At 56.2% G+C, this 23,254-nt stretch overlaps 2 protein-coding genes across 7 annotated transcripts in view; both read right to left on the minus strand.

Moving 5' to 3' along the window:
- Positions 1 to 1,036: 1,036 nt before the first annotated feature.
- RNPS1 (RNA binding protein with serine rich domain 1) lies at positions 1,037 to 9,432 on the minus strand. Of its 3 annotated transcripts, none has more exons than XM_061152599.1 (8): positions 9,301 to 9,422; positions 6,301 to 6,488; positions 5,904 to 6,059; positions 5,108 to 5,299; positions 4,821 to 4,923; positions 4,391 to 4,544; positions 1,783 to 1,924; positions 1,037 to 1,274 (listed from the first exon to the last, which is right to left on the minus strand). In XM_061152599.1, the coding sequence occupies exons 2-8, from the start codon at positions 6,369 to 6,371 to the stop codon at positions 1,175 to 1,177; spliced, it is 918 nt and encodes a 305-aa protein (XP_061008582.1). In that variant the 5' UTR covers positions 6,372 to 6,488; positions 9,301 to 9,422; the 3' UTR covers positions 1,037 to 1,174. The 3 variants fall into 3 exon arrangements, with proteins under 3 accessions (XP_061008582.1, XP_061008583.1, XP_061008585.1); XM_061152600.1 differs by lacking the exon at positions 9,301 to 9,422 and adding an exon at positions 8,910 to 9,048; XM_061152602.1 differs by lacking the exon at positions 6,301 to 6,488 and having other exon boundaries at positions 9,301 to 9,432.
- Positions 9,433 to 15,676: 6,244 nt separating this feature from the next.
- The window catches only part of ABCA3 (ATP binding cassette subfamily A member 3), a 40,887-nt gene continuing 33,309 nt past the window's right edge, over positions 15,677 to 23,254 (minus strand). For all 4 annotated transcript variants that reach the window (XM_061152606.1, XM_061152603.1, XM_061152605.1 and 1 more), the window contains 11 exons: positions 22,286 to 22,490; positions 21,720 to 21,939; positions 21,291 to 21,449; positions 20,845 to 21,017; positions 20,199 to 20,327; positions 19,874 to 20,068; positions 18,002 to 18,189; positions 17,392 to 17,562; positions 16,973 to 17,163; positions 16,770 to 16,843; positions 15,677 to 16,414 (listed from right to left, as the gene is read on the minus strand). In XM_061152606.1, coding sequence (XP_061008589.1) covers positions 16,283 to 16,414; positions 16,770 to 16,843; positions 16,973 to 17,163; positions 17,392 to 17,562; positions 18,002 to 18,189; positions 19,874 to 20,068; positions 20,199 to 20,327; positions 20,845 to 21,017; positions 21,291 to 21,449; positions 21,720 to 21,939; positions 22,286 to 22,490 — 1,837 coding nt within the window. In that variant the 3' untranslated portion in view covers positions 15,677 to 16,282. The remainder of the gene's footprint in view (positions 16,415 to 16,769; positions 16,844 to 16,972; positions 17,164 to 17,391; positions 17,563 to 18,001; positions 18,190 to 19,873; positions 20,069 to 20,198; positions 20,328 to 20,844; positions 21,018 to 21,290; positions 21,450 to 21,719; positions 21,940 to 22,285; positions 22,491 to 23,254) is intronic.

The following is a 23,254-nucleotide window of genomic DNA, read 5'->3' on the forward strand; positions in this document are numbered from 1 at the left end:
TTGGAAACGCTGAACACAGTAAGGGCCAAGGGATTATAATGTCGTAAGCGTTCTTCCTTCTGGAACACACTCATTTTTGAGGTGGGAAGTTTTTCCATGGCCATCTAACACAGCAGGGAATGAGATCCACCTTTTTGGTCGGGCAGAATTCAAGGCTCCTGGAACACACAGTTGATAACTCCCCTGGTGGTCCAGTGGTTAAGACTGTGCTCCCAAGGCAGGAGGCAGGATCCTGGCCAGGGAACTAAGATAAACATTTTCAAAGTTTTCCCGGTCAAAGTGTTTTGCAGCTATGACTTTGGAAATGAAACCATTTATTTTAGGCAATTGTGTTTAATTCCCTCACAACTGAAGCAGCCTTGGGGGGCAAGGACAGAAGGAGGCAGTGAACCCGGCACACATTGCACTCTAATCCTAGGTTTATTCAACACAATTCTTTTACTCTACACAACAAAGTACAAACACAACATCATCTAAAACGCTACAAAGTTACAAAACTCAAAACAAAATTTATAGTACTGACTGTACAATAAAAGCTGAAAAAGCAATGTACACGCTGCCAAGGTAACCAGCAAGACCACCAAGAATACCAACACAGTGGAGTTGGGGTGGGGGTGGGGTTCTGTGATGACCTGGCAGAGCTGGCTCTCAACGATTTCAGAAAGAGGGGTCTGGGTGTCTGTGTCCTTGCACACAACTACATGTGAAAAGAACCATTCTGGGCAGATGATGGTGGTGGGGGTGGTATTTGACCCTAGAGGTTAGAAGAGGACTCCGGCTGGGCCAGGCAAACAGGAGTAGCAGTTGCCTAAAAGCACGCCTTTCCTGTGGGACCAGACCGGCCCCAGGTCATCTGTGGAATGGGAAAATGGGCTCCCAGGCTGGGGCTGTCCCCACACCTGAAGCCCCTTGTTCACCCCTGCTGGCTCTGCCACTAAACTCTCAGGAACTAGAAACGTGGAATCGCTCTAGCTAGAAAACTGGAGGGCATCTTTACGAGCACGACCCCAGACCCACAACACTCCTGCCGCTGGAACCCCGCCGCCTGGGGAGACGGATCGCCGCCTCCACCCTGAAGCCTGCCCCGAGGGAGGGATTTCCTCCCTGTGACCCCCCCCCGGAAACGGACAAGAGCGGAGGGAGGGAGTCGCAGGGGCGGAGCTCCGAGCCCCGCCTATCGGGAGGAGTTGGAGCTGGAGCGGCTGCGGTGACGGCGGCGGCCTGGAGAGCGGGAGCGACGGCGCGCAGGCGACCGGCGGCGCGGGGAGCGCGACCTGCGGGGAGAGGAGACAGGGCGTCAGAAAGGAAACCCAAGCCTATGACCGCAGGGGTGTAGCCGCCTTCACGCAGGAGCGGCGTGGCTCTAACTTGCCAGTCACACAGCTGGATCCCTCTGGGTAGCACCGACAGAAGCCCTGGGGAAGACGGAAAGGCTCCGGAGCCTAGGGTTCTGTCTCCGAGGGCCGTGCGGTATAGCTGGCCAGCACTAGAAGAGGAGGCATGGCTCAACCCCGGCCTCTGCCAAGGCTGTTCCCTACTCCTCTGACCCTTCCGGTCTTCTCACAGAGGGCGGGCAGCGGCTGCACCTCTGTGGGTCCCTCAATCGGCAGCTCTTCCCTTCCCCAGCTGGAAGGACCTCCAAAGCCATCTGGGCAATGCTGCTTTCCCACCCCCATCAGGGGGCAGGCGGGGCTGGACAAGGTCCCAAAGTCATTGCCCCCTCACTTTGTTTTGTCAATAAAGGTCCTAATCAGCCCCCTATGAAACCCCAGAGTGACCCACCTTCTCCTCATCCGTGGGGGTGACCTGCGCCACATAGGAGGAGGTGGCAGCATCCTCCTGGGAGGGCTGAATCTCCGGGGGGGTGGCCGGGGCCAGGGGGCCAGCACAGCAGTGGCAGTTATCTCCTGGCCATCGATTTGTCCTATTGAAAAAAGGATAAAGTCACAAAATACCTTTCTAACAAGCACCTACCCTGGTGGGTGAGACAGAAAGGAGCCTGGAGGGAACAAGGACAACCCATTCTGGTCACAGAGAAAAAGCAGCTCATAATCGCTATCACTGGAGGTTTCATCAGGAGACCCACTGGGGGCAGGACCCTAACTGAGGACTCCATCTTGGTGTGTTGGGATAGCTTCTTGGGGAAGCCCATTCAAGTCAGCACCTAAAGAACAGGCAGGAACTTGCTAAGTGAAGGGAAGGGCTGTGCCCCCACCCTGAGCTGGAAGCGGGTGCTGCACCTGAACGTCCTCCTTGAAAGCAAAGCAAAGGGGGCAGAAGAGAGGAGCGAGGAGACAGTCGGGGCTTCAGCAGGACAGAGATGGGGTGAAATATAAGAACTCAGGGGATGACAGGGAGGGACAATCCCAGGAGCCTGACCCAGGGTCAGGTGAATGATGATTGGCACCAGGTGTCTGGATGAGCTGTGATTTGGGGGTGGAGGGGAGGGGGGAAGGGTTGCATCAGACAAAGAAGGAACTATTTCTGGGGTAGGGAACAAAGGACAGGATATTCAGGAGACTTCAAGTCTGTCTAAAGAAAGTTTGCAACAAGTGCCTCAGGGGGGTGAGTATGTGTGCAGCCAGTACAAAAGCCACACAAGTGAATGACACCGCAGAACGGCGAGGGGAGGCAGCTCAGAATGGGGCACGAAGAACCTGCAGGGTCTCAGGGAGAGAATGAAGGAAACTGAGGCAGAGACGCAACAATCCCAGGGGACCAAGCACAGCCAGTGTGTTCCCAAAGGGTGGGTGACAGGCTCTTCTACCTTCTCAGCTTCTGCTTTCAAGAGAACTTCTGAGGTACTGACTCTATCAGTACAAATCCAAGATTTGCACCTATGGTCAGAACGTACTTGAAAGGCCTAAGTAGATACAGCCTAAGGTGGCCCTGGCCCATGGGCCAAAAGCTAGTCCTGGGTAGGTATAGTATGGGCACTGACTATGTAATAACAAAGGAAAAAAAAAAAAAAACAAAAGGAAAAAAAAGGAGAAAAGCCATCCTCTAGCTGCTGCTGCTAAGTTGCTTCAGTCGTATCCGACTCTGTGCGACTCCACAGATGGCAGCCCACCAGGCCCCGCCGTCCCTGGAATTCTCCAGGCAAGAACACTGGAGTGGGTTGCCATTTCCTTCTCCAATGCATGAAAGTGAAAGTGAAGTTGCTCACTCGTATCCGACTCATTGTGACCCCATGGACTGCAGCCTACCAGGCTCCTCCATCCATGCGATTTTCCAGGCAAGAGTACTGGAGTGGGTTGCCACTGCCTTCTCCCATCCTCTAGCTGGCTGCCAGTAAAAACCAAGCCCTTCCATTTCTTTCTGGAGACTGAGCGGTTCCATTCAGCACAATACAAGAAGACAGAGAAAAAGTCCTACCAGAATCTTAAAGACAAGGCGGAATACTTATCATCACACACGTCCTGAATGTGTCTAAGCCTCCTAAATTTTTAGCAAGTGCTCAGACTCCGTCAAACACAAGACTGACACTCTCTAAAACAAAGGCATGACTCACAAAGTTAAGAGCTGATGCCTGCAGAGTGACAGATCCCAGTTTATGCTGAACTCCTAAAAACACTCCAGGGGGGTTTAAGCAGATTGAAAGATTTAGGACCTAAGTACCAAGGAAAATTTTGTACTATACAAACTACCAGGACTCAAGGGCAATTATCTTTCAAACATGTAAGAGGGCCTCCAAGGATGCCAAGGTTCTCAGGGGTTCAGGCTCTTCTCCCCACTCAGCCTGGCAACCCACATGGGGCTCGGGCAGTTCTGGCTCAGCTCCGCTGCCTGGAGGACATAAGCAGCAAGCAGGCCCATCGAAACCCACACTCCTTAAAAGTGCTGCCTATTCAAGATGCGAAACGACTGACAAATGTTCACAGTCCTTCAAAGGTTGTCAAAGCCAATACAAAGTGGCTGTAAACATCGTCAACAGTTAAGATGCATTTTAGGAAAGAGATAAAATTTGTGGATTCAGAAAGTTATCCTAAAAATGCTGTTTTAGTAAAACAGAGAGGATTTAAAAAAACTCAGAGAGGATTAAAGAAAACATTCCCATATAAAAATGATGTTTCAAAAAAAAAAAAATGATGTTTCATTATAGTCAAATAACTTTGTGAAGAAAAAAAAAAGATCCTTCATTTGATCCTTAAGTTTTAACAGATTGAAATATTCTTAAAATGCTAATATATTCATATTTGATGAATACTTTTTCAAGAATAATGCTCTGTAAAACATGTTTTTGGTAAACACACACCCACTGAGTAAGAACTGGAATCTTGACAGAGCTCCAAGGAAATTCTCACATGCAGCCAGACTGGAAATCAGTTCTCATCACACCAGGTATGATGGGCAGCTGGTCTGGGACAGGTCAGAGCAGGGCTGGACTTACCTCCATCCATGTGCTTCAGCGCCTTCTCAGCCTCGTCTGGATTCTCAAACTCCACATAGGCGTAGCCTTTAGACAAATGGGGGTGCATCCTTTCTACAGGCATGTCAATCATTTTAATTTTCCCATAGGTGGAGAATATCTCCATGATGTGATCCTAGGGAGGAAGAAGGGTCACTTAGGCTCACCCTCCCATCACTTGTGTAAAAGTCAGAGAACTCGCCACACAATGACCACACTCTCAGCACACACACAAGATATATTCCGTTAAAATGAAGTAACCAGTGCTCTACTTGGTCACATGCCACCAACTCAGCCCTCAGAAATGCTGCATTTTACGATTACCTTCTGGCAGAGGTGGGCTTCTCATTTTCCATTTTAAACATCTCCAAGAATCACCCCAGTGTCCACTGGACAGAGCAGGACTCCTCACCTTGGTCACATTCCTGGTGAGCCGCCCGATGTGCACTTTGGTGGGTTTCGGGGAAGGGCTCCGCCTCTTCCTTTCCTTCTCATCTCTCTTCGGTGGCTTGGACCTAAGTGAAAAACACAAAATCCTATCAAGACAGTGAAACTCCTTTTTTGGTCTACTTTGGTAATAACTATGATAACCTTATAGCCCCAGTCTGTAAATTTAGGTCCCAGATAACTTGAGTTTTGGAGGCGATCCCCCGAACCAACCAGTCCCCCGTGGAGAAGAGGGGCTGGAAAGGAGCTCACTTTGAGCGGGAACGCCGCCTGTTGTCGTGTCTGCGCCGAGAAGGGCTCGGGGAGCCGGAGGAGCTGCTGGAGCTGGAGCTGCGCGACGTGCTGGAACTTCCCGAGCGGCTCGAAGCTGAAGACGAGCTGGAGCCGCTGCTGGAGCCCGTGCTGGTGCTAGAGCCTGAGCTGGAGGTAGAGCTGGACCGGGACCTGAGGGGCAAGAGGGAGGGGTCACGGGCGGGAGCAGTGCCTCCTCACTCCAGACAAGAGGAACTGCTGGGCTCATATTCTCAAGCCTCATGGCTTTCCCCAGCACCCACGGACACCCTCCAGCCCCGTCCTAACAAAGTCCTTGCAGGGACAGAAACAGCATTTGTACCGTGCAGTGACAGGACTGCTTCCTACCTACACAGAAGCCTTGCCTACTGGGAGGAAAAGGAGCAGTCTGGCAAGTCAGAGCCCCGGCTCAGCTTGGAAGGCAGCTACTGACTGACACAGGCTGGTTTTCAACAGAAGGAAAAGAAAAGAGCCAGGCTAGGGTGATCCAACCACAACTCCAAATCAAAAGCATGCAAGAGAAAAGCATAACTCAAGATGTCGCATTCCTAATGCCTCAAAAAAAGGAAAAAAAAAAACAAAAAACAAAAACACAACCAACACCGTCCTCTGTATGATCAGAGCAAAGCCCAAACCAGTCTGCCATAAATTAGTCCTCTGAGTCCTTTCTTTATCAATAAAAAGACAGAACACCCTGCAGGCTCTTTGGGAAGGAAGAGGGCCGTGGCCTGGCGAGGCCCTGACCCGCCAGCCCCACCTGGTGCTGCTGCTCCCGCTGGAAGCGCTGCGCCTCTTCCGAGTCTTATCCCTGCCGCGATCCTTCTCACTCGACTCCTTGGTGGCCCCTTTATCTTTAGAGCGGTCCTTGGACTTCTCATCAGAGCGGTCTTTGCGTTTGGTGGGAGAAGGCGCCCTGGACAGTGAGGGAGAGTGTGAGACGACATGCCCCTTGGGCTGAACCCTGAAACCACAGCACAACCCAAAAGGGGATGCAAAGGGCTACAGAAACCCCAGACCACCACAGAGCAAAATGGTCTGTGGCTTAGGACACTTTCACAGTAAAATTCAAGATATTTCCAATGTCCCCCTTTCTGAGGGTCCCTAGCAACAAGCACCCCGAAAGTAGCACTAGAAAAATCTGACAGAAGGATTACCTAGTGCTGGACTTTTTATTATTTTCTTTGACTCCTAGCAAGCTCTTCTTTTTCACTCCTGATAAATCCATTCTCCCCTTCTGAGGTGTTCAAAGCAGCAATGGCGGCCTCACTTATCTGAACTCTCACGTCTAACTTGAGTCTGAGAAACGATCCCTAATCGATTGCAATTTACGCCAAAGTGCAGCCTAATAACAAGATAAAAGGATTCAGAGTAAATTGGCAAGGCAACAAATCTACTTTGCAGTCAAAAGCTGAGCACAGGAGCAGGCAACAAGGAACACAGTCAGCAGTGATTATCTACCAAGCCAGGAACACCCGGGCTGGGCCATTTCTTCAGGGAATCCCGCCCCCACAGGAGGCACTCAAGAAGAACCATCAGCTCAGCTTGTCTTTTTCTTAAGCAATGGTGTGGGTGGTGGTGTCCTGTTCTTTGACAGGTAGTACAATGCCCATTTCTCACCAGTTTGACGGTGAGCCCTCTACAGTCCTTTAGAGACACTACAGGAGCACACAGGCAGGCAGAGCAGAGAAAACCCTAAGTGACAGGATTCGACCTCTCTTCACTGCTGGAATCTTTGCAGGATACATTGGATAGATATTATGACTGGAAGCAAAAACCATTTCAAGTGACTGGTACCAGTATCAAAACATTTAATAACCAAACAAATGAAACATCCCCCATCAACATTTAAAAAGTAGTAAAGTGAGACAAAACACAACAGAAATGTAACCTGTAGAATCTAGGTAGTGGTTCTGTGACTATTCGGTGCACTAAATTTTTTTCAACTTTTCTGTATGCTCACATTTTTGGAAATGGATGCATTCACCACATGTAAGGGTTTAGCTAAGTTCCAGGGCTGGAGCATGTACTCAATAAAAGGTTATCAGTAATACTACGCAAGAACAAATTATTAATTCATTACGCGCTCTGTTTCCTGGGGCTGTTGCCTTTAAGTATTTCCAGTGGGGTTTTGTGTAATTTGCTTGAGTTGCAGAAGCAAAGATCTCAGGATGTTAGCCTCAACTACTCGTATCTCACCTTCCTGTAAGTAACCTGGACACAGCCCACCAATCAGGATCCTGTTCCCATGTGTGCAGTGCTGCCAAAATGCGGGATAAACAGTCTGACTCAAGAAAGAGTGCCCAGCGGTGGACAAGCAAATGAGATTGCAAAAGAGAGTATTACCCGTGCTGTTCTTTTCCAGGGCTATAACGTCTTTTTAGACATTATGTCTCAAAATGAGAGGGCATACACACAAAAAAAGAGCCAAAATTTAAAAAAATAATAATAAATAAGGCACTACAGACACTCAGCAGGCAAACTGTTTACAGTTAGTGTGCTTGCTTAGACAATCAGTGAGTATAATTCAGTGCTTAAAGAGTCTGAAGTCCTCCTGTTTGGGTTTGATTCAAAGCTTTGTTGTGTCTTTGTATCAATCCCTTAATCATTCTGAGCATCAATTTCTCATCAGCATTAAGGAGAGACAGAGTTCCTAAGCTTCATAGCTGTCAAGAATATAAACCAAATTAACCATTAAAAGAGTCTTGGGGATCTAGTTAAGGCTCAACAAATGTTAGCTAATATTAGGAGAAAGGCTTTGGAGGCTTTTCTCTGAGGCAAACTCTTGGCTCTGAAGTCACACAACCCCTGAGTGATCAGCAGGGGTCCCTGGACTGCCCCGATTACGATCACCAAGAGTAGTATTGTCCAATAGAAAGAGAGCCAGCTACAAGAGTACTCTAAAATTTTCTTGGAATTACGTTGCAAAAAAGCATTAGTTAACAGATGAATAACTTTAAGTAATGTATTTATCTGACACACTACACCCCAAACATAATCTTTTCACCAATCAGCATACAAAATGATTAATAAAATATCCATGCTTCCCCATGCTAAGCTTTTTAAACACATCAGTTTCAACTAGGTACATTTCAAGTACTCAGTAGCCACGTGTGGTCAAAGGCTACCTTATTACACAGCTGACCTAGAATATATATTCTAGGGCCCCACCCCAGTCCTAAAGATCTGCTCTTTGTGAAAACAAGCACCACCGTTTATTCTTAAAACTCAATTAAGAACACAGAGTAAGGGAAGGCTTTTCTGGGTGTGGCCAGAGGGCTAGAAAGCAAAGGTTGATTCTGTTTACACAAGTTCAGGTAACAGGACCGTGGTTACCTCCCCCATCCTTTGGAAAGGTGCGCGTCCAACAGCCAAAAATAGGAGAGAACAATTAGTTATATCTCGAGTAGATGGCGTTTCAGCTCACATCTTCGGAGCACCTTCTCCATTTAAAAGTACATTTCAGGCACAATTCATGCGAGATTGGAAAAGGCCACGCCTCTGCTCCGTCGATTTTAACCTTCCTGTATTCTCTCTCGGGGTTACCCGTCAAACTGGGCTCCAAGACATTAGGGGCCGTATCCCCAGGGGCTAGCACCGGGAACGGCACACAGGAACCCCGCAGAGGTTCTTGGAGTCGATGTTTCAAATTAATGGCTTCAAAGGGAGGGTAAGTCGGTCAACCAGGGCATCCCAAAAAGCATCTCGTACCCACCGGCCCCGGCCCCGCACGCGACCTCGGCGCCCCGCGTCCGCGTTCACTCACAACTCCCCAGTCCAGGAGCCGAGCCGCGGGCGCTTCCAGGGCAGGGCCCGGCGTTGCGGGCCTGGGTCTCCAGCCCGGTGAGAGCCCGGACGGCGGAAGCCGAGTTCCCGGTCGCTCCGAATCCCGCGGGCCTCACTGGTCCCGCTGCAGAGCCGAGGAAACGAGGGCGCCCTTCCGCCCGCCGCGGCCCCGACCACTTCCGGGCCGCGGCTTCGGCGCCTCCCACTCAGCCCTCCCCGGGCCACACTCTTTCTTCTCAAACCCGGAGCGACGCCACAGGCCCTGCCGTCACCACCGCGTGGCCAGGGAGCGGGCCGGCTCCACGATGTGCCCCGCCGAACCTGGCGGGCGGGCCCCAAAGCTCGGATGGGGTCGGATTCCCCCTACTTACATCTTCCCGCCGCCGCGACCTCCTCCCGCTCTTCTCAGCCTCAGAGGGCGGCGCGGCTCTGGCGTCAGGATTAGGGAGCGGGAAGGCGCGGTCGTCCGGCGCGCAGCGATGACGTCGAGCGCCTCGGCCAATGGGCGCGAGCGAGAGTGTTAAAGGGCCAAGGCCTGTTTGGGAAGAGACGCGACGGGGCGCTTACTCTGGAGGGTCGACCGGTGCTTCCCCGGGCGTGCTGCATGCCTCGTGGGGTCGTCAAGCTGGCAGCTATCGGGCTGGGAGGGCTGCTTCGTGCGGACAGTTCACTGGCTGGCGCGGAGCGGGTTAAGGCGGCCGCGGGCCCGCCCTCTCCGTGCGCGTGCGCACCGGGCGAGCTGCGGGCCTGGCAGCGTCCCGGGTCGCTGGGCTCCGGACCCCGCCGCTTCGTGGAGGGTCCCGGGAGGCCTGTCGGCGGGGTTGGAGGAAGTGTGTGCAGGCGCTGCACGCTCTGGCGGCTGGCCGTGGGCATCCGTAGGGCAGAGGCGGCTTCGCGAACAGGGCAGTTGCGGGGATGGCGTGGGGGGTTATCCTATAGGCGCAGATTCTGTGCCGGCGGAATTGTCCCGGGAGGACAAGGCAGGGGGTAGTGTAGCCAGAACAAGCGGGCTGCAGAAGGCAGGGTGGAAGACAGTGTGCAGAAGGGAACGCGCCTCCGAGGAGCTGACCCTGCCGCTGAGGCCTGCAGTAGAAGGGCATGCCCAGCAGAGGGAACAAAAGGTGCGAAGGCTCCCTGGAAGAAACCGGGGCTAGGAAGGTGGAGTTTAGCGTTTGCAGGAACAGAGAACTTGTGCAACATAACGGCGCCAAGGCTTCATCCTGCACTGTCAGAGCGTTCTGGCAAAGGCAGGAAGCTGAGGGTTAGAGGCCCAGGAGCAGGCAGGAGGCTGTCGGAGTAAAACCCGGCGCTGAGCGGGCCATTGCTTGCGGGTTTTTTTTTTTTTTTTTACTGCTGTGTCCCTCCCCTCTCCGAGCTGGGCCTGGCAAGCAGTCAACGTTTCGTGACTGTTAGTGGGGAGAGAGAAGGTGCGCTCCCACCCTAGACGGGCGTGTGAACAGGTAGGTGCCGCAAGGAAGAGAAGGGAACAGAGTCAAGGCCCTTTTGGGGGGGAAGGAACCTGTGTAGCTTGGAAATGGGTCAGATATCAGGGGAAAGGACAGGACAGACCATCATGGGGCTTGGTGGCTCCGGATGGATGGATGGATCTGTGATTGAAGTCTTCGAATCATTGCTTTCCTCTCCATGTGGTTTTCCCAGCCAGTGGATGGTGGCCTCTTTCCTTACCAGTTCCTCTGGCCCTGTCCAAGGTGTCAAGTGTGCCCCTAAAACTAGCCTGGGCTAAGGGGCATCTGAGGAGTTGGGGACGGAAGACAGTTCCGGGGGCGGAGGGGTGGGCAGCCTGCCTTTTGTGTCCTCTGCCTTGGCACCAGCACACCTGGGAGGTGGGGGTTGGCAGTCAGTCTGGGTCCCTGTTCCCCTCTGCATTTAGATTTGGGGCATTTATTTCTGCATCACTGTCACAGCTGCCATGGCCACTGATGGAGGCTTATGTGGGACAGAAGTGTGGCTCAGGCCCTGCACCAGTGAAGAGGCCCAGAGGGTCAGTGTTGTGGGGGGGTGGTGTGGCCTTGGTAGGTCAGGCCTGCATCTCCCGGAAGTCTATAAGGAAGTCACGGCAGCGTGTCAGAGCCCCGTATTCAATGCCACATCAGTGTGTGCCGGGAAGGCTTGGAATCCAGAGCCTTTGCCCAGGGACACAGTGACACCCAGGGTGGGGATGGGGCAAGCCCGTAATCACCACCGTGGCGGAAGGAGGACGGAGACACAGCCATCTGGAATCTGGGTTTTGTTTTGTTTTTTGTTAATGTTCTAGAGTAATAGAATTTGGCATGCAAGTAAAATTTTTTTAAACACGTTTTATATTAAATGTAAAAGCATGATTTATTCACTTACGAATTTAATCCAATTTGTTTCTAAAATACTGTTGATTTCATTATCAAGTGTGTTACCAGCTGTTGAGCTTTAAAATTTTGAGCATCTTGGCTTTTGCCATTTTGAGACTCAGCAGGGTGTGTTTGGAAGGAACATGAGAAAATAAAACTCTGGAGGTCCCCCAGCCCCAACCTTCCAGGAGTCCTGGGTTCCTTTCCACCCAGCCCCCAGTGCCAACTTGCTGAGGCCATGGAGATTGAGGGCCCGGGAGCTGTGGCCTTTGGGGATCTCAGGAGGTGGTTGGTGTAAGTTTGATGGATGGGGTGGGGCAGGGCTTTCCTGGACAGGGCCCTGGGCAGCTAGCGCCAGGCCTGGAGCTCCAGACCGGAGGCATCCTGTGCCCCTGGCCAGTGTCCTGAGCCCCTCTCCCTTAACCCCCGGGGTCGAGGTCCACCTGCTGATAATGTAGGGCTGCACTCACTTTGAGGAGCATGCCCCCATCAAGGCATACTGTCCCCCTGCCTTTATCTGCTATGGGCCTGATGGCCTCTGCAGTGCCTGTCCTTGCAGGCTGGTACCCTGCACACTGAAAGGGCCAGGGAGTGCCTGCACTGAGTTGCTCACGAGGGCCACACAGGAGCTTTGAGCAGGACTCGCATCCACTTGTGAAGCATGTCTGCCCACTGCTGACAGACTCTATGCCAAGGGCAGGCATGGTCCAGCCAAGTGGAAGAAAGGGGTTTGGGTGGGGTCAGGGCGGCTGTAATGTATCGGTGACGCTGGGAGAGGCATTAGAGGAGGAGGTGGGTCAAGGGGACTGACTTCTGTCTGTAGGGGTGAATGCCTGCAACCCCCGAAGGAGCCTTGGAGGAGGAGGCGCCCAAGGGGAGGTGCTGGCCTGTCCGTCTTGGGAGCCAGGCTGGATCTGAAAGGACCTGCCAGTTGTGATGGTGTGCAGTTGTAGGGAGGCCTCCCTGGCTCTGTGTCTCCGCAGTGTGGGGGCTTCGGGTCCTGAGCACCTCCCCCGGCCCTGAGAGGCACAGACTGCCCAAAGGAGGGGCTGCAGGGCTGGGGGCCACTGAGCAACGGGCTTGGGGGCTTGTGCTGGTTTTCATGCCTAACCCTGACCTTGGTGTTGGGGGTGCCTCGTGGCGCCCCTGTGGGTCTTCTTGATGAAGAAGTGGATGGAGTTTAGCCTCTCTCAAGCCAGGATGGCCCATCTGCAGGTGTAGCTTGGACCCCTAGCACAGACAGCGGGGTGTGGATGAGGGTGGGTGGCACTCACCTTCACACTGACCCATCTGTGTGGGCGTGGGGGTCCCACGGAGCCTTGCTAGCTCATGCCACAAGCATCGCACTGGTCACACTGGTCCAGCTGGTGTGGGGTGTCCCTCAAATGAAGCCGCAGGAGTTGACTGCCCCAGCTGGTAGTCTAGCCATGGGTCAGACTTTTGGAACCCTCCCCTCAGCGTTCCCAGGCTCTGGTCCCACAAGGGTCAAGTCTGAGTGCCCTGGGGCCTTAAGACACCACCATCTCTGTGTTGGAGGACTGGGACTGAGTTCAGTGGGGCTGGGGGTGAGTCCAGCCCAGGCAGGCGGGGCCGGCCCCTCCTCCACCTGCCTGTGTGGTCCTTCCCAGTCTGTGAGCGCTGAGGACCTGCCTTCCAGCCTTCCCCTGGAGGTGCTGACCTTGGCTCCCTCCCCCATTTTGCTGGGCTTTCTCTGCCTCAGTCTTTCTGCTGCTTTGTGAGTCTGGGCCCAGGGGTCCCCCAAGGTCACCAGACTGGGGTGACCTTGGCTTCCTCTCAAGTGCCGGGCTAAAGATTTGGGGTCGGGATTTGCCCAGAAACTGTCAAGTTTGTTCTGCTTTTCTGAGCCTCTGCAGCCCCAGGGCTAGGGCCCTCTGGCGGGGGTGGGGTGGGGAAGTGGACCCTGGGGTTTGGCCACAGACCAGCAGAGAGGCCACACCCGAGTCTTCCTGGCTGAGGTAGGGTCTCATCAGCCCAGGTGGACAGTGAAGGTTCACTTCCTCTATGAGGCAGCCTGCCCAGCATAGTCACCGCGGAGACTGCGGTTGTCTCCTGGTATCGGGGGTTCTTTAAGCGGGGGTATGCCTGGCTAAATAAAAGATTGTGTGTCCCAGCTTCCTGCATCTGGTGCAGCTGTGGGCCTGCGTTCTGGATGACGACAGGGACACACAGTATGTAACAGTCCGGAGCTGTGCCCTTCTGCTCCGCCCCCTGCTTCCTGCTCAGTCATCCGGGATTTCGGTGGCACCTTGGACCCTGGAAAGTGACCTTGAGGAGGGAGGCTTATACCTCGATGGAGCAGGCAGGTGAGTCTGGCTCCCTGAGACCTTGACCACTGGTGACGGAACACCTGCCTTCTCTAGACTTTGTACTCAGCAGAGAAATAAACTCTTGTCCTTTGTAAGCCCCTGCAGTGTGGTTTTCTGGTGTGTGCAGCAGACTTGGTGCAGTCTCATTCCACAGGGGCTGCTCTGGTGACCGTCTACCTGGCAGCTCTTCCCCGTGGTGAAGGCAGAGGAGGGGCTCGGCCTCAGGCCCGCCCCCCTCCCTTGGGCATCACCACCCTCCTTCCTTCCTGAGGGCCTTTGGTTCTGGGTGCAGCCGTTAGGCTGAAGGATGGCCCCCATGTCCACCGACCGTCTCAGCGGAGTCACACCGCCAGCAGGACTCTTTCATAGGCCTGGCTCTCAGCCCTGTCGCGACCTCTATCCCTTGGGAGCTGGGACCAGGCCGTGCAGGCAAGGAAGGCATGACCTCGGCCCCGGTGGGCGTGGCAGCCATTTGGGGCCAGCATCTCTAGGGACTGTCTGGCCTGGGAGGTCTGAGTAGAGTGGACAATGCTGGGGGTGGGGGTGGGGGGAACAGGCTGACCCTCCTGTTGGAGAGCCTGCGGGTCCTGCCGCCAACCCTGGGCTTGGAGCTGCCACAGCTCAAAGCAAACCACCAGGGCTCGGTGTGGGCTTCTGAGGCCCTAATCCTGGCTTCTGGAGGACACGTGACTCCAATGCTGGGTTCCCAGCAGCCTTGCAGATAATCTGGGGGTGCCACGTGGACCCTAACAGTGGCACCCATCTGTGGCTCTTGGGGTGTCTCCTAAGCGACTCCCCTACATTGCCAAGAGCTCTGTGCAGCGTGGCTCGTCTCCCACCTGCCGTGTGCCTCCCCTCTGGTCCCCACTGCTGCAGCTAGGCTGTGCCTACACCCTCCTCTCCACGCCTGCCGACAGGGTTTCGGATCACCAGAGCCCCGCTTTCATCCTGCTAGTCTCCTCCGCACGTCTCCACCTCATCTCCCACCAGCGAACTCACCTCTTCCCGGGACTGTGCTGTCTGATCTCGGCGTGTGTGCCTCACACATGCTGTCCTTCAGTCCTGAGCACCTTTCCTCACACCATGTTTTGTGGCAGTGAAGGGAAAAACGAAGAATTTCTAAATTTTATCGTAGGGGTTAAAAACAAGGCCAGGATGCCCTGCAAGAGGGCTGCTGGGAGATACGCAGCCCAGCCCTGCTGGCCTCTGTCCCCCTCGCAGAACTGGCAAACCCAACCCAGCCGCAGCAGCCACGCACCTGCAGACAAGCCGCAGCCCACCTCTCAGACGTTTGCTGTTGGGCAATGTTCAGGGCCCCAACCACTCCTGTGTTTATTTATTTTTTTATAACATGTAACTAAATGAGAATGTTTTGAAGATCCTTAAAGGGAGTGACAGCTACTGGAAACTATTTTCAGCATTCATAAGCTTTGAGAGACTAATAAAAATGCAAAGTTGAAACTGTACCAAAGGAACCGAAAACAAACCTTTTCTAAGCCCATGAATTCTAAGGGACTGTAAAAGGCTCAGAGATTCAAATCACAGGAATTTAGAAAGCTGTAAGAAATAACGATGCACCCATCAAAAGGGAGCTGACACTGAAGAAGACATTTCTGGAAAATGGTGTTGCGCCTACGAGAGGCCTTGGAGCCAGAGGCCCCGGGCTCACCCAGACCCACACCCTCCACCAACCCGGCCTTCCTCTTCCCTCACCCTGGATGGAGGGTCTCTCGAGGGGCCATTTATCCAACCTGCTTTTGTACTTGCAGTTTAGGCTTCTTCCGCAGCAGTGAGTTGTATAAACTTACTGCAACTTGAGAAAAACGAACTCTCGCTTTCATCTGTTTGTTCTGTTTTTCTTTTTTTTTTTTGGCCATGCCTTGCAGCATGTGGGATCTTAGTTCCCCGACCAGGGGTCAAACCTGAGCCCCCCCCTGCATTGGGAATATGGAGTCTTAACCGCTGGACCACCAGGAAGTCCCCCTGCTCTCCTCTGGAACTCGATACAAGAGGCTTGTCTGGGGCTGGGTGGGTGTCAGGGCCGCGGGCTCCATCTCATGACTCACAGACCATGGTTGCCTTTCCTCCCAGCCTTTATTTTCCAGACAATCACCGCACATTAGGTGCGCCCTCCACGGACGGCCGCTCAGCCCCAGGTGGTCCCCGACTGGCTTTCCGGCCCATGGCGTCCCCCTGGAAGACGCTGGTGGGATGACGCCGGGTGCAGGGCTGGCTCTGTCTGGTGCAGTGTCCACGGTCTCCGGAGAGGGGCTCCCAGGACACGCGATCGTGCTGGGAGCCGAGACCTCAGCGTCTAGTCCTGCCACGTGGCCCCTGGGGATGGCGACGGGCACCCCTCTGTCCATACCCAGGCAGCCCATCAGCTGGCTGCCCCGGCCTGCCGGCCTTCCGCTTCACCAGGTGCGAACGGGGGGGTGTGGCTGTGCCCTCCGCCCAGACCCGCGGCCTGCCCACACAGAAGATCGTGATTCTGGAGAGCGGGCTCAGGGACCACCTGAGACGCGGGCCCGCCTGGGCTGCTTCTCGGCTTGAGGGCAGCGACACACCCAGTCCATGCTGTGCCTTGATTCTCATCCCCATCGTAGAGAACAGTGATCAGAAGAGAGGTGCGGGGCGGAGTGGGTGAGGAGGGAGAGGACGCCCACCGAGCGCCCGGCTCCTCACGGACCCGCGTCCTGGGCGGATGGCTGCAGGTGGGCGAAGCTCAGGAAGACCTGCTCCAGAGAGGTCTGGCTCACGGAGTAGTCATCCACCCCGTACTTCTCCTTGGCCTTCTCCAGAACGCCAAATACCTGGGGGAGTGGAAAAGCGGCTGTCAGCCAGCCAGGGCCAGGAGCTTCGGCGGGTCTGGGAGTCCTCTGGCCACAGGGGGTGGGAAAGACACCGGAAATCCCACCCCTGCCTGGGGTGAGCAGGCCTGGGTGCCACACCCCACCCTGACTCTTCCCAGCTGTGTTCCCTCTGCAACTTCCCTTTTTCATCAGATTTTTTCCCCCGATTTCAGATATTTTGGCTATAAATACCCCAAATCTAGTAGGTCCTGGGGTGAGTGAGAAACAGTTTCAGTGAGAAACTGAAAGCGATTGTTCCTTGGAAAAAGCTGACTGGAGGAGTGACTGCTAGGGGCCCGCTAGGGCCCAAGCTCACCTTCGCCCAGCTGAGGTCATCGCCGGGCAGGTGGTAATGGACCATCCCTTGGTGCTCATCCTCCAGGACGCTGCCTACACAAAGGAGAGACCATGTCACCCGGAGGGCCAGGCTGGATGGCCAGTGGTCTTGGCCCCGGAATCGTGACTCTTGTCCCAGTGCTCAGGGGTGCACGGACGCACGGCGCCCTCTGCGGCACATACCTGGAAAGGTCAGGCCCACGAACGCCTTGAACTCCTCCAGGGTCTCCTGCTGCCCGTCACTCCGGATCTTGGCCCGTAGGGAGTAGCCGCTGCCAAACTTGCTCTTGAGGTGCTGTGGGCTGCCCAGGCACTTAAATTGACCCTGCACCATGATGGCCAGCCGGGTGCACAAGGCTTCACACTCCTCCATGCTGGGGAGAGGGGGCGGAGTCTGATATAGCATCGGGGAATGCTGATGCCCGCCCTCCACGTCAAAACCGTGCACCTGGGAGAGTGCTGACGCCCAGATCAAGCTGTTCCTGATTCCCACACTGAGGGTGTGGCCCACTCGCCTCACAGACTCTTCACCAGAGGCTGACAGGTCTATCCACCCAGCCCCTCCCGGCCCACCTGTCCCACAGCCCCCATCCTGGCTGGACCTGTGGGAGGTGATGATGATGGCCTTGCCGGACTCTCGGGCCCGTGCCACGGTGTCCCAGAGCAGACGCCGGGCCACAGGGTCCATGCCAGTGGATGGCTCGTCCAGGAAGATGACCGCGGGCTCCCCCAGCAGGGCAATGCCAGTGCTGAGCTTGCGCTTGTTGCCACCGCTGGGGCCAAGGAGGCGTGGGGGAAAGCAAGGCTGACAGTTAGTGTGGGCTCCCAGGTCCCAGCAGAGGACGGAGCTCAGGGATGGCAGAGCCCCCAGAAAGGGGAACAAGGTGAACGTGCCTGGAAGGCCCACCTCACAGAGCAGGAGGCCCTCAAGAGCTGTGCCCAGGGGATCGGCCTGCAGCCCACAGAGAGCAGTACCACTGCCTGTCTGCACCCAAGGGGGCCTGACTGGGGGCCCGGCTGGGCCTCCAGAGGGGAGTACCTGCAGGGTAGCCCTTCTCATCTAGCTCTGCCTGGGCCTTGCTGCCATATCCCTGTGGATCCTGGAACAATGGGTGGGAGCCCCTGACCCGTGTGCCCCCCGATCTATGGTAAGGGATACCCCAACCCCACCCTGGGAAGGTCTGGGATCACCGAGTTGGGATTGAGGCACACCTGTACGTCCTGACCAGCTTGTTGGCATGCGGTTCCAGAAGCAGACCCCGCAGCGTGTTCTCTACGCATGCGCCAATGTGGCGCTCGGGGATGCCCCGGAGCCGGGCGAACATGACCAGTGTCTCCCGGCCTGTCATGTGGTCTAGTAGGGCATCGAACTGGGGACAGTAGCCGATTCGCTGCCGCACCTGAGGTTGGAGCACAGCAGGGAGTTGGCAGGTCAGAAGCCTTCTCTCAGGAGATCTCCTCAAGGTGGTCCCTCAGCTGGTGCTCCGGCCCTGGCGGCTACCCTCTGCCAAAACTTGCCAAGTGGCACTTTGGTGGGGACACTGGAGAGGCTTGCCTGGCTCAGTGAGGGCCAGGGGCACTAGGAGCCAGACTGCCCCCAACCAGGGGTCAGAGACCGGCCAAAGCCCAGTCTACCCTGGGCAGCAAGGGGGCGGACAGCTACAGAAATGCCTTGATTGTACAAAGTGACCGTGTCTACGGCAATGCTTTACAGCTGAGAGATATCCACTCTTTAGTTCATTGGATGTTTAACAAATGCCTAACGTGTGCTGGGACCTTCCCTTTCTCCCTCTATTAAGACATGTCTGTTGGCTACACCTTTGGGGCGGGGTGCAGCCTAGGCAGATGGTACGGCAGCTGGTCTCCGGTGAGTGGCCACGTTCGGCAAAGCCAGAACGGCGCGTGGCTGGCCTCCAGCTCCAGCCACGTTCGGCAGCTGGTGGGCACAAGCATGCCTGGGTTCTGTGGATTCCAGAGATGGGGTTTCTTTTTCTTTAACCTCCTCTGGGTTCTCAGGCTTCCAGGATCTGGTCTTAACTGGCTTGGAGACCTTCTTGGCTGTGACCATGGCACTTACTATCTCTCCTCTATTCTCTCCCTTTCAACTGGAGTGCAAAGTAAATGTGTCTCAGGCTCCTCACCCTGGCTTTCATTTCCTGGACCATTTATAGATCCCTCTTCCTTGCATGCCTTTTCAATCTTGTTTATTTCTCTGAACACAGGAAACACGGTTGTTTTATAATCTGGGTCTGGTAACTGCAAATCCAAAGTGGTGGGCTTGATCCCCTACAGAGCCCTGGTGTCTGTGGGCTCCAGCCACTGCATGAGGTCTCCTCTGTCTGCTTTGTGTGCTGTTCACAGGCCTTGAAATACTATGTGAGGGGTTCTCAGAGATCCAGGATGAAAGCCTTCCTGCAGACAGGGTGCTCTGTGTGCTGCGGTCGGGCATGGTTGACTGGGAGCCCGATGCCGGTTCAGTAGATGGTGTCACTCCTGGGCACAGGCCCTTCTCTGCTCCTTCTGCAGCCATGCTCAGCACACGGGGAACTGGATGGCCCGCTTCATTCTAACCCAGAGGGGCGGCTCTTCATTTCTGCCCCCTACACACAATAAGATCCTTAACCCACGCTCGAGTCTCAGGGGACAGAGTATCCTCTGTGCCGGGGTGGCTCCTGCCTGCAGACTCCAGCTGGGGGTCATCACTAAGCCTCTCCCTCTTCCATGATCTCAACCACGTGGTTTAAGGTTAACCTTTCATCCAGCTCCTGGTTCTTGGTTTGAATGGCCCAGGGCACCATTGCCATCACTGTGCACACAGACTGGAGTCCTTTTGAGAGGGCGGAGTTCTGTGGGTGCCTCTCTGGGCCCAGGTCCAGAGATGTCACTAGGCCTGGGTTGGGGGTGACCCAGTCTCAGCCTGCCCGCCTGCTGCGCCTGGTCCCTTCTGGCCCCGGGCGCTCTGATATAGCCTCACCCCTCTCTCCACCACTTGCTTAGCTCTGACCGCGGCCACTGCCTTGTCTTGCTGTCCGCGAGCTGCGAGCCAGAGGCCAGCCTCATCCCTGCCTCCCTGGCCACACCCACCTTCCCGATGTCAGAGCTGATGCTGTAGCCCCCAACAAAGGCGTCCCCACAGGTGATGGTCTCCTCCCCGGTCAGCATTTTGAAAGTCGTGGTTTTCCCGGCTCCGTTGAAGCCCAGCAAACCGAAGCACTCCCCTTTCTGGACCGCGAGGGACACCTTGTCCACGGCGAGGAGCGGAACCCGGTGCTCGTACACCTGTGCGTGCGCGGAGAACACAGCCGTGCGGAGGCGGGGGCAGCTGGCCGGAGCAGGGAAGTCTGGGTGGGGCCAATCGGGGGCGGGACCAGCCGGAGCGGGGGCGGGGCCGCGGCGCGGGCCACCTCACCTTGGAGAGCTCCTTGATGATCAGAGGCGTGTCCAGCAGGGAGTCCAGGCTGGGGGACAGGACGCGGTTCCTTTCGTCCATCACATCCTGGTCTTCAGGGAGCGCCGCCGTCCGGGTGTACACTTCTGTCTAGTTGTTTGGAAAAGAGATGCCGGGGTGAGCTCCCCCGAGGGGTCCGTTCCCGTGGCAGGAAGAGCTAAATTAAATTAACTAAGGCCTCCCAGGCCGCTCACCCCAGCTCAGCCCCACGCGGGCCGACTCAGGTCTCCCACAAAGAAAGCTGGGCGGCCATCAGGGCTGACAGTCGCCCCGAGGAGACACACACCCCTTCCCTTAGAAAAGCCTAGTGTCTTCGCCCCATCAGCCCTGGGGACACCTGTCCTGCAAGTGCTGTCTCGGCAGGTTTTGTTTGGGGAGGAAATGTATGTGACAAACATGAGGGCGCCGCGGCCCCCAGGTCTCCTGGGAGACTGAGATCCCCGAGGCCCCAGGCTCCCTCGACCCATGGCTTCAGAGAGCCCCAGGGGACGCTGTGAGCGCTGCCGGTGGACTCCTTGCACAGTGGCCCCAAGGAAGGCCGACCTCGGTGTCAGGGTGCCCCCCCGCAGAGCAACTGGAGGCCCGACAGGTACCCGGAGCCACTCACCAGCGCCCGCCTCCTCCGGAAGGCACACAGGCAGGTCTTCAGCCTCCATAGCAGGTCGGCCTCCACGAGGAAGAGCAGGGTGAGGTAGGCAAACCCTGAAGCGGCCATGGAGGTCACGAACCTGCCAACTCCCGGAGTGCTCCACGCGTAGAAGTTCTCCTGGTATTGGATGTCTGTGCAACACGGGACAGGGTGCTGCACCCGTGGCCCGGAGCGCCCCTCCCCTCCGGGAGTCCCAGCCCCTCCAGCCCTCTCTCTGTGACCCCGAAGTGCCTGCGCCCAACCCCTGAGTGAAGGCTGCACAGATGGGGCCCACTGGGCCTCTGAGGGCGTGTCACAGCCACACGGGGACCCAAGAACTGCCCGCGTTTTGGCGGCTTCATCTTCGAGGTGGCCCTTGTGCCTGCGAGGGGTTCAGCCGTCCCGAGTAAGGCCTGGACACTCACTGTATTTCCGGCAGTAGTGGGCTGCCACGTCGGAGGAGGTGCAGTACCGCCTGGTCTCGTAGTTCTGGTAGAAGTTGCTCACCGCCATCCCCAAGCAGTGGTTGGGAAGCACCAGGAACACGCGGTCCAGGGTTCTGGAAAGTTCTTCTAACTTGACGGCTGTGGGGAGGAAGCACAGGCCAGTCAGCGCGGGAGAACACACTGCACCTGCACATGTGGTGCAGGAAGAGCTGGTGTTGGAGTTCCCCACGCAGCCCAGCCACGCCTGCCCCAGGGATCTGGCACCGGGCCTGCTCTCCTGCTGGTGCGGGTTCACGGGTGCTGTGGGGCAGGGCCGCCTGGGCACAGGGGCTGCAGCACAGCTGACAAGCTGGTCGAGCAGCTCTGTGGGTCACGGAGTGGGTGAGGGGGTGGGCTCCTGGCGCCCACCTGGGATGCGCATGATGGTGACAACGAGGAAGGTGGCGATGCCCGACAAGATGTTGAATATGGTCAGCCGCGTGTAGGCGGTGGCCGCCCCGGAGAAAAAGAAGCTCATCAGGTACATGAGGGGGATGATGGCCCAGCCGTAGAGCGTGAGCAGCAGCAGGGCGTCGGCCACGTGTCCGTCCCGCGTGAAGGCATGTACGTCGAAGGCCTTGAACACTACCTGCAGCGGCAGGGACAGGGTGCGTGAGTTCCGGCCCAGCAGCCCCCAGGCCCCACCTCCCAAAGGGGCAGAGGTCGGGGGGCGGGGCCTGAAGCCAGGAGGGGGCGGGGCGCGAAGGGAGGAGGCGGGGCTCGAAGAAGGGATGGGGCGCGGCGCGAAGACGGGAGGGGCGGGGCTGGAGAAGGGAGGGGCGGGGCGTGAAGACGGGCGGGGCTGCCAGGGCCTTCCCATCCTCCTTCCGCAGCAGGGGCGGAGCCGCCAGCACCCGCGGGGAGCCCAGGGTGATTCTGCAGGCTCCCCCCAGCCCTAGATGCGCGGGGAAAGGCCCAAGCGCTACTCAGCTCACCAGCAGCAGCAGACTGGGGACGAGGAAGGACAGGAGGTCCCACAGCAGAGCCGAGAGCCAGAAAGTAGCCACGTGGACGCCGCTCACGAACTGCACATGCTTGGCTTGGACGGCCCTCTCGCTGACTGCTAGGATGGAGAACGTGCTGGCCAGGAATGCCATGGCGAACAGCAAGTTGAGGGCGATGTCGAAGCCTTTCCGGCCCCTGTGGTGGGAGGCGGGGAGGGCACAGGACAGGTCAGGGATAGAGCAGAGCACGTCTGGGCAGCTTGGCCATCCAGTGCTGGCTCACTACTGTCCAAAGTGGCTGATGAAGTGACTCAGCCGCTAAAGGAGGTTAAGGAAGAATCCAGAGCCTCAGGGGGCTCTGCACCAGGAAAACTGCACCCCCTACCCCGCCCGGGAACAGCCCCCCTTCTGGGCATCCAGTCCGCAGGGATGGCACTGCCACCCTCCCAGTGGCTTTCCATCTGTTCCCTGTGCACCCACTCCCCACAGACACTCAGGTTGGATCCAGCACTTCCACCCGGCTCTCTGCGGCAGCCCGGGTTAGACCCGCCATTGGGCGTGGCATCAGGGTGGGGGCAGTCTCCCCACTCTCGTTCTCGAGTGGGCAGGACCTTCAGGTGCCAGCAACACCTTTCAGAAACCAGCGCCAACAGCATCATTCTGTAGCTTAAACTGCCCCCTCCCCACCCCCTGAACGTTCCAACAAGCAGTGCTGGGGCGGGGAATGCTCTGAACTAATGAAGTGCTGGCACACGTGGATGAGTCTTGAGAGTGAAAGTCAGTCACTCAAGGCCACACAGTGTCTGATTCCACCTACGGGAAATGTCCAGGACAGGCAAACCACGGGGACAGAGAGCCAACTCCCGGCTGCTTAGAGGTGGAGGGGAGATGAACGGGGAGTGACAGTCACGGTGCCACAGTTCCTTGAAGATAATGAAAACATTCGATAAAACTATGTTG

The sequence above is a fragment of the Dama dama genome, chromosome 10 (assembly GCF_033118175.1).
Source record: "Dama dama isolate Ldn47 chromosome 10, ASM3311817v1, whole genome shotgun sequence".
NCBI lineage: Eukaryota > Metazoa > Chordata > Mammalia > Artiodactyla > Cervidae > Dama > Dama dama.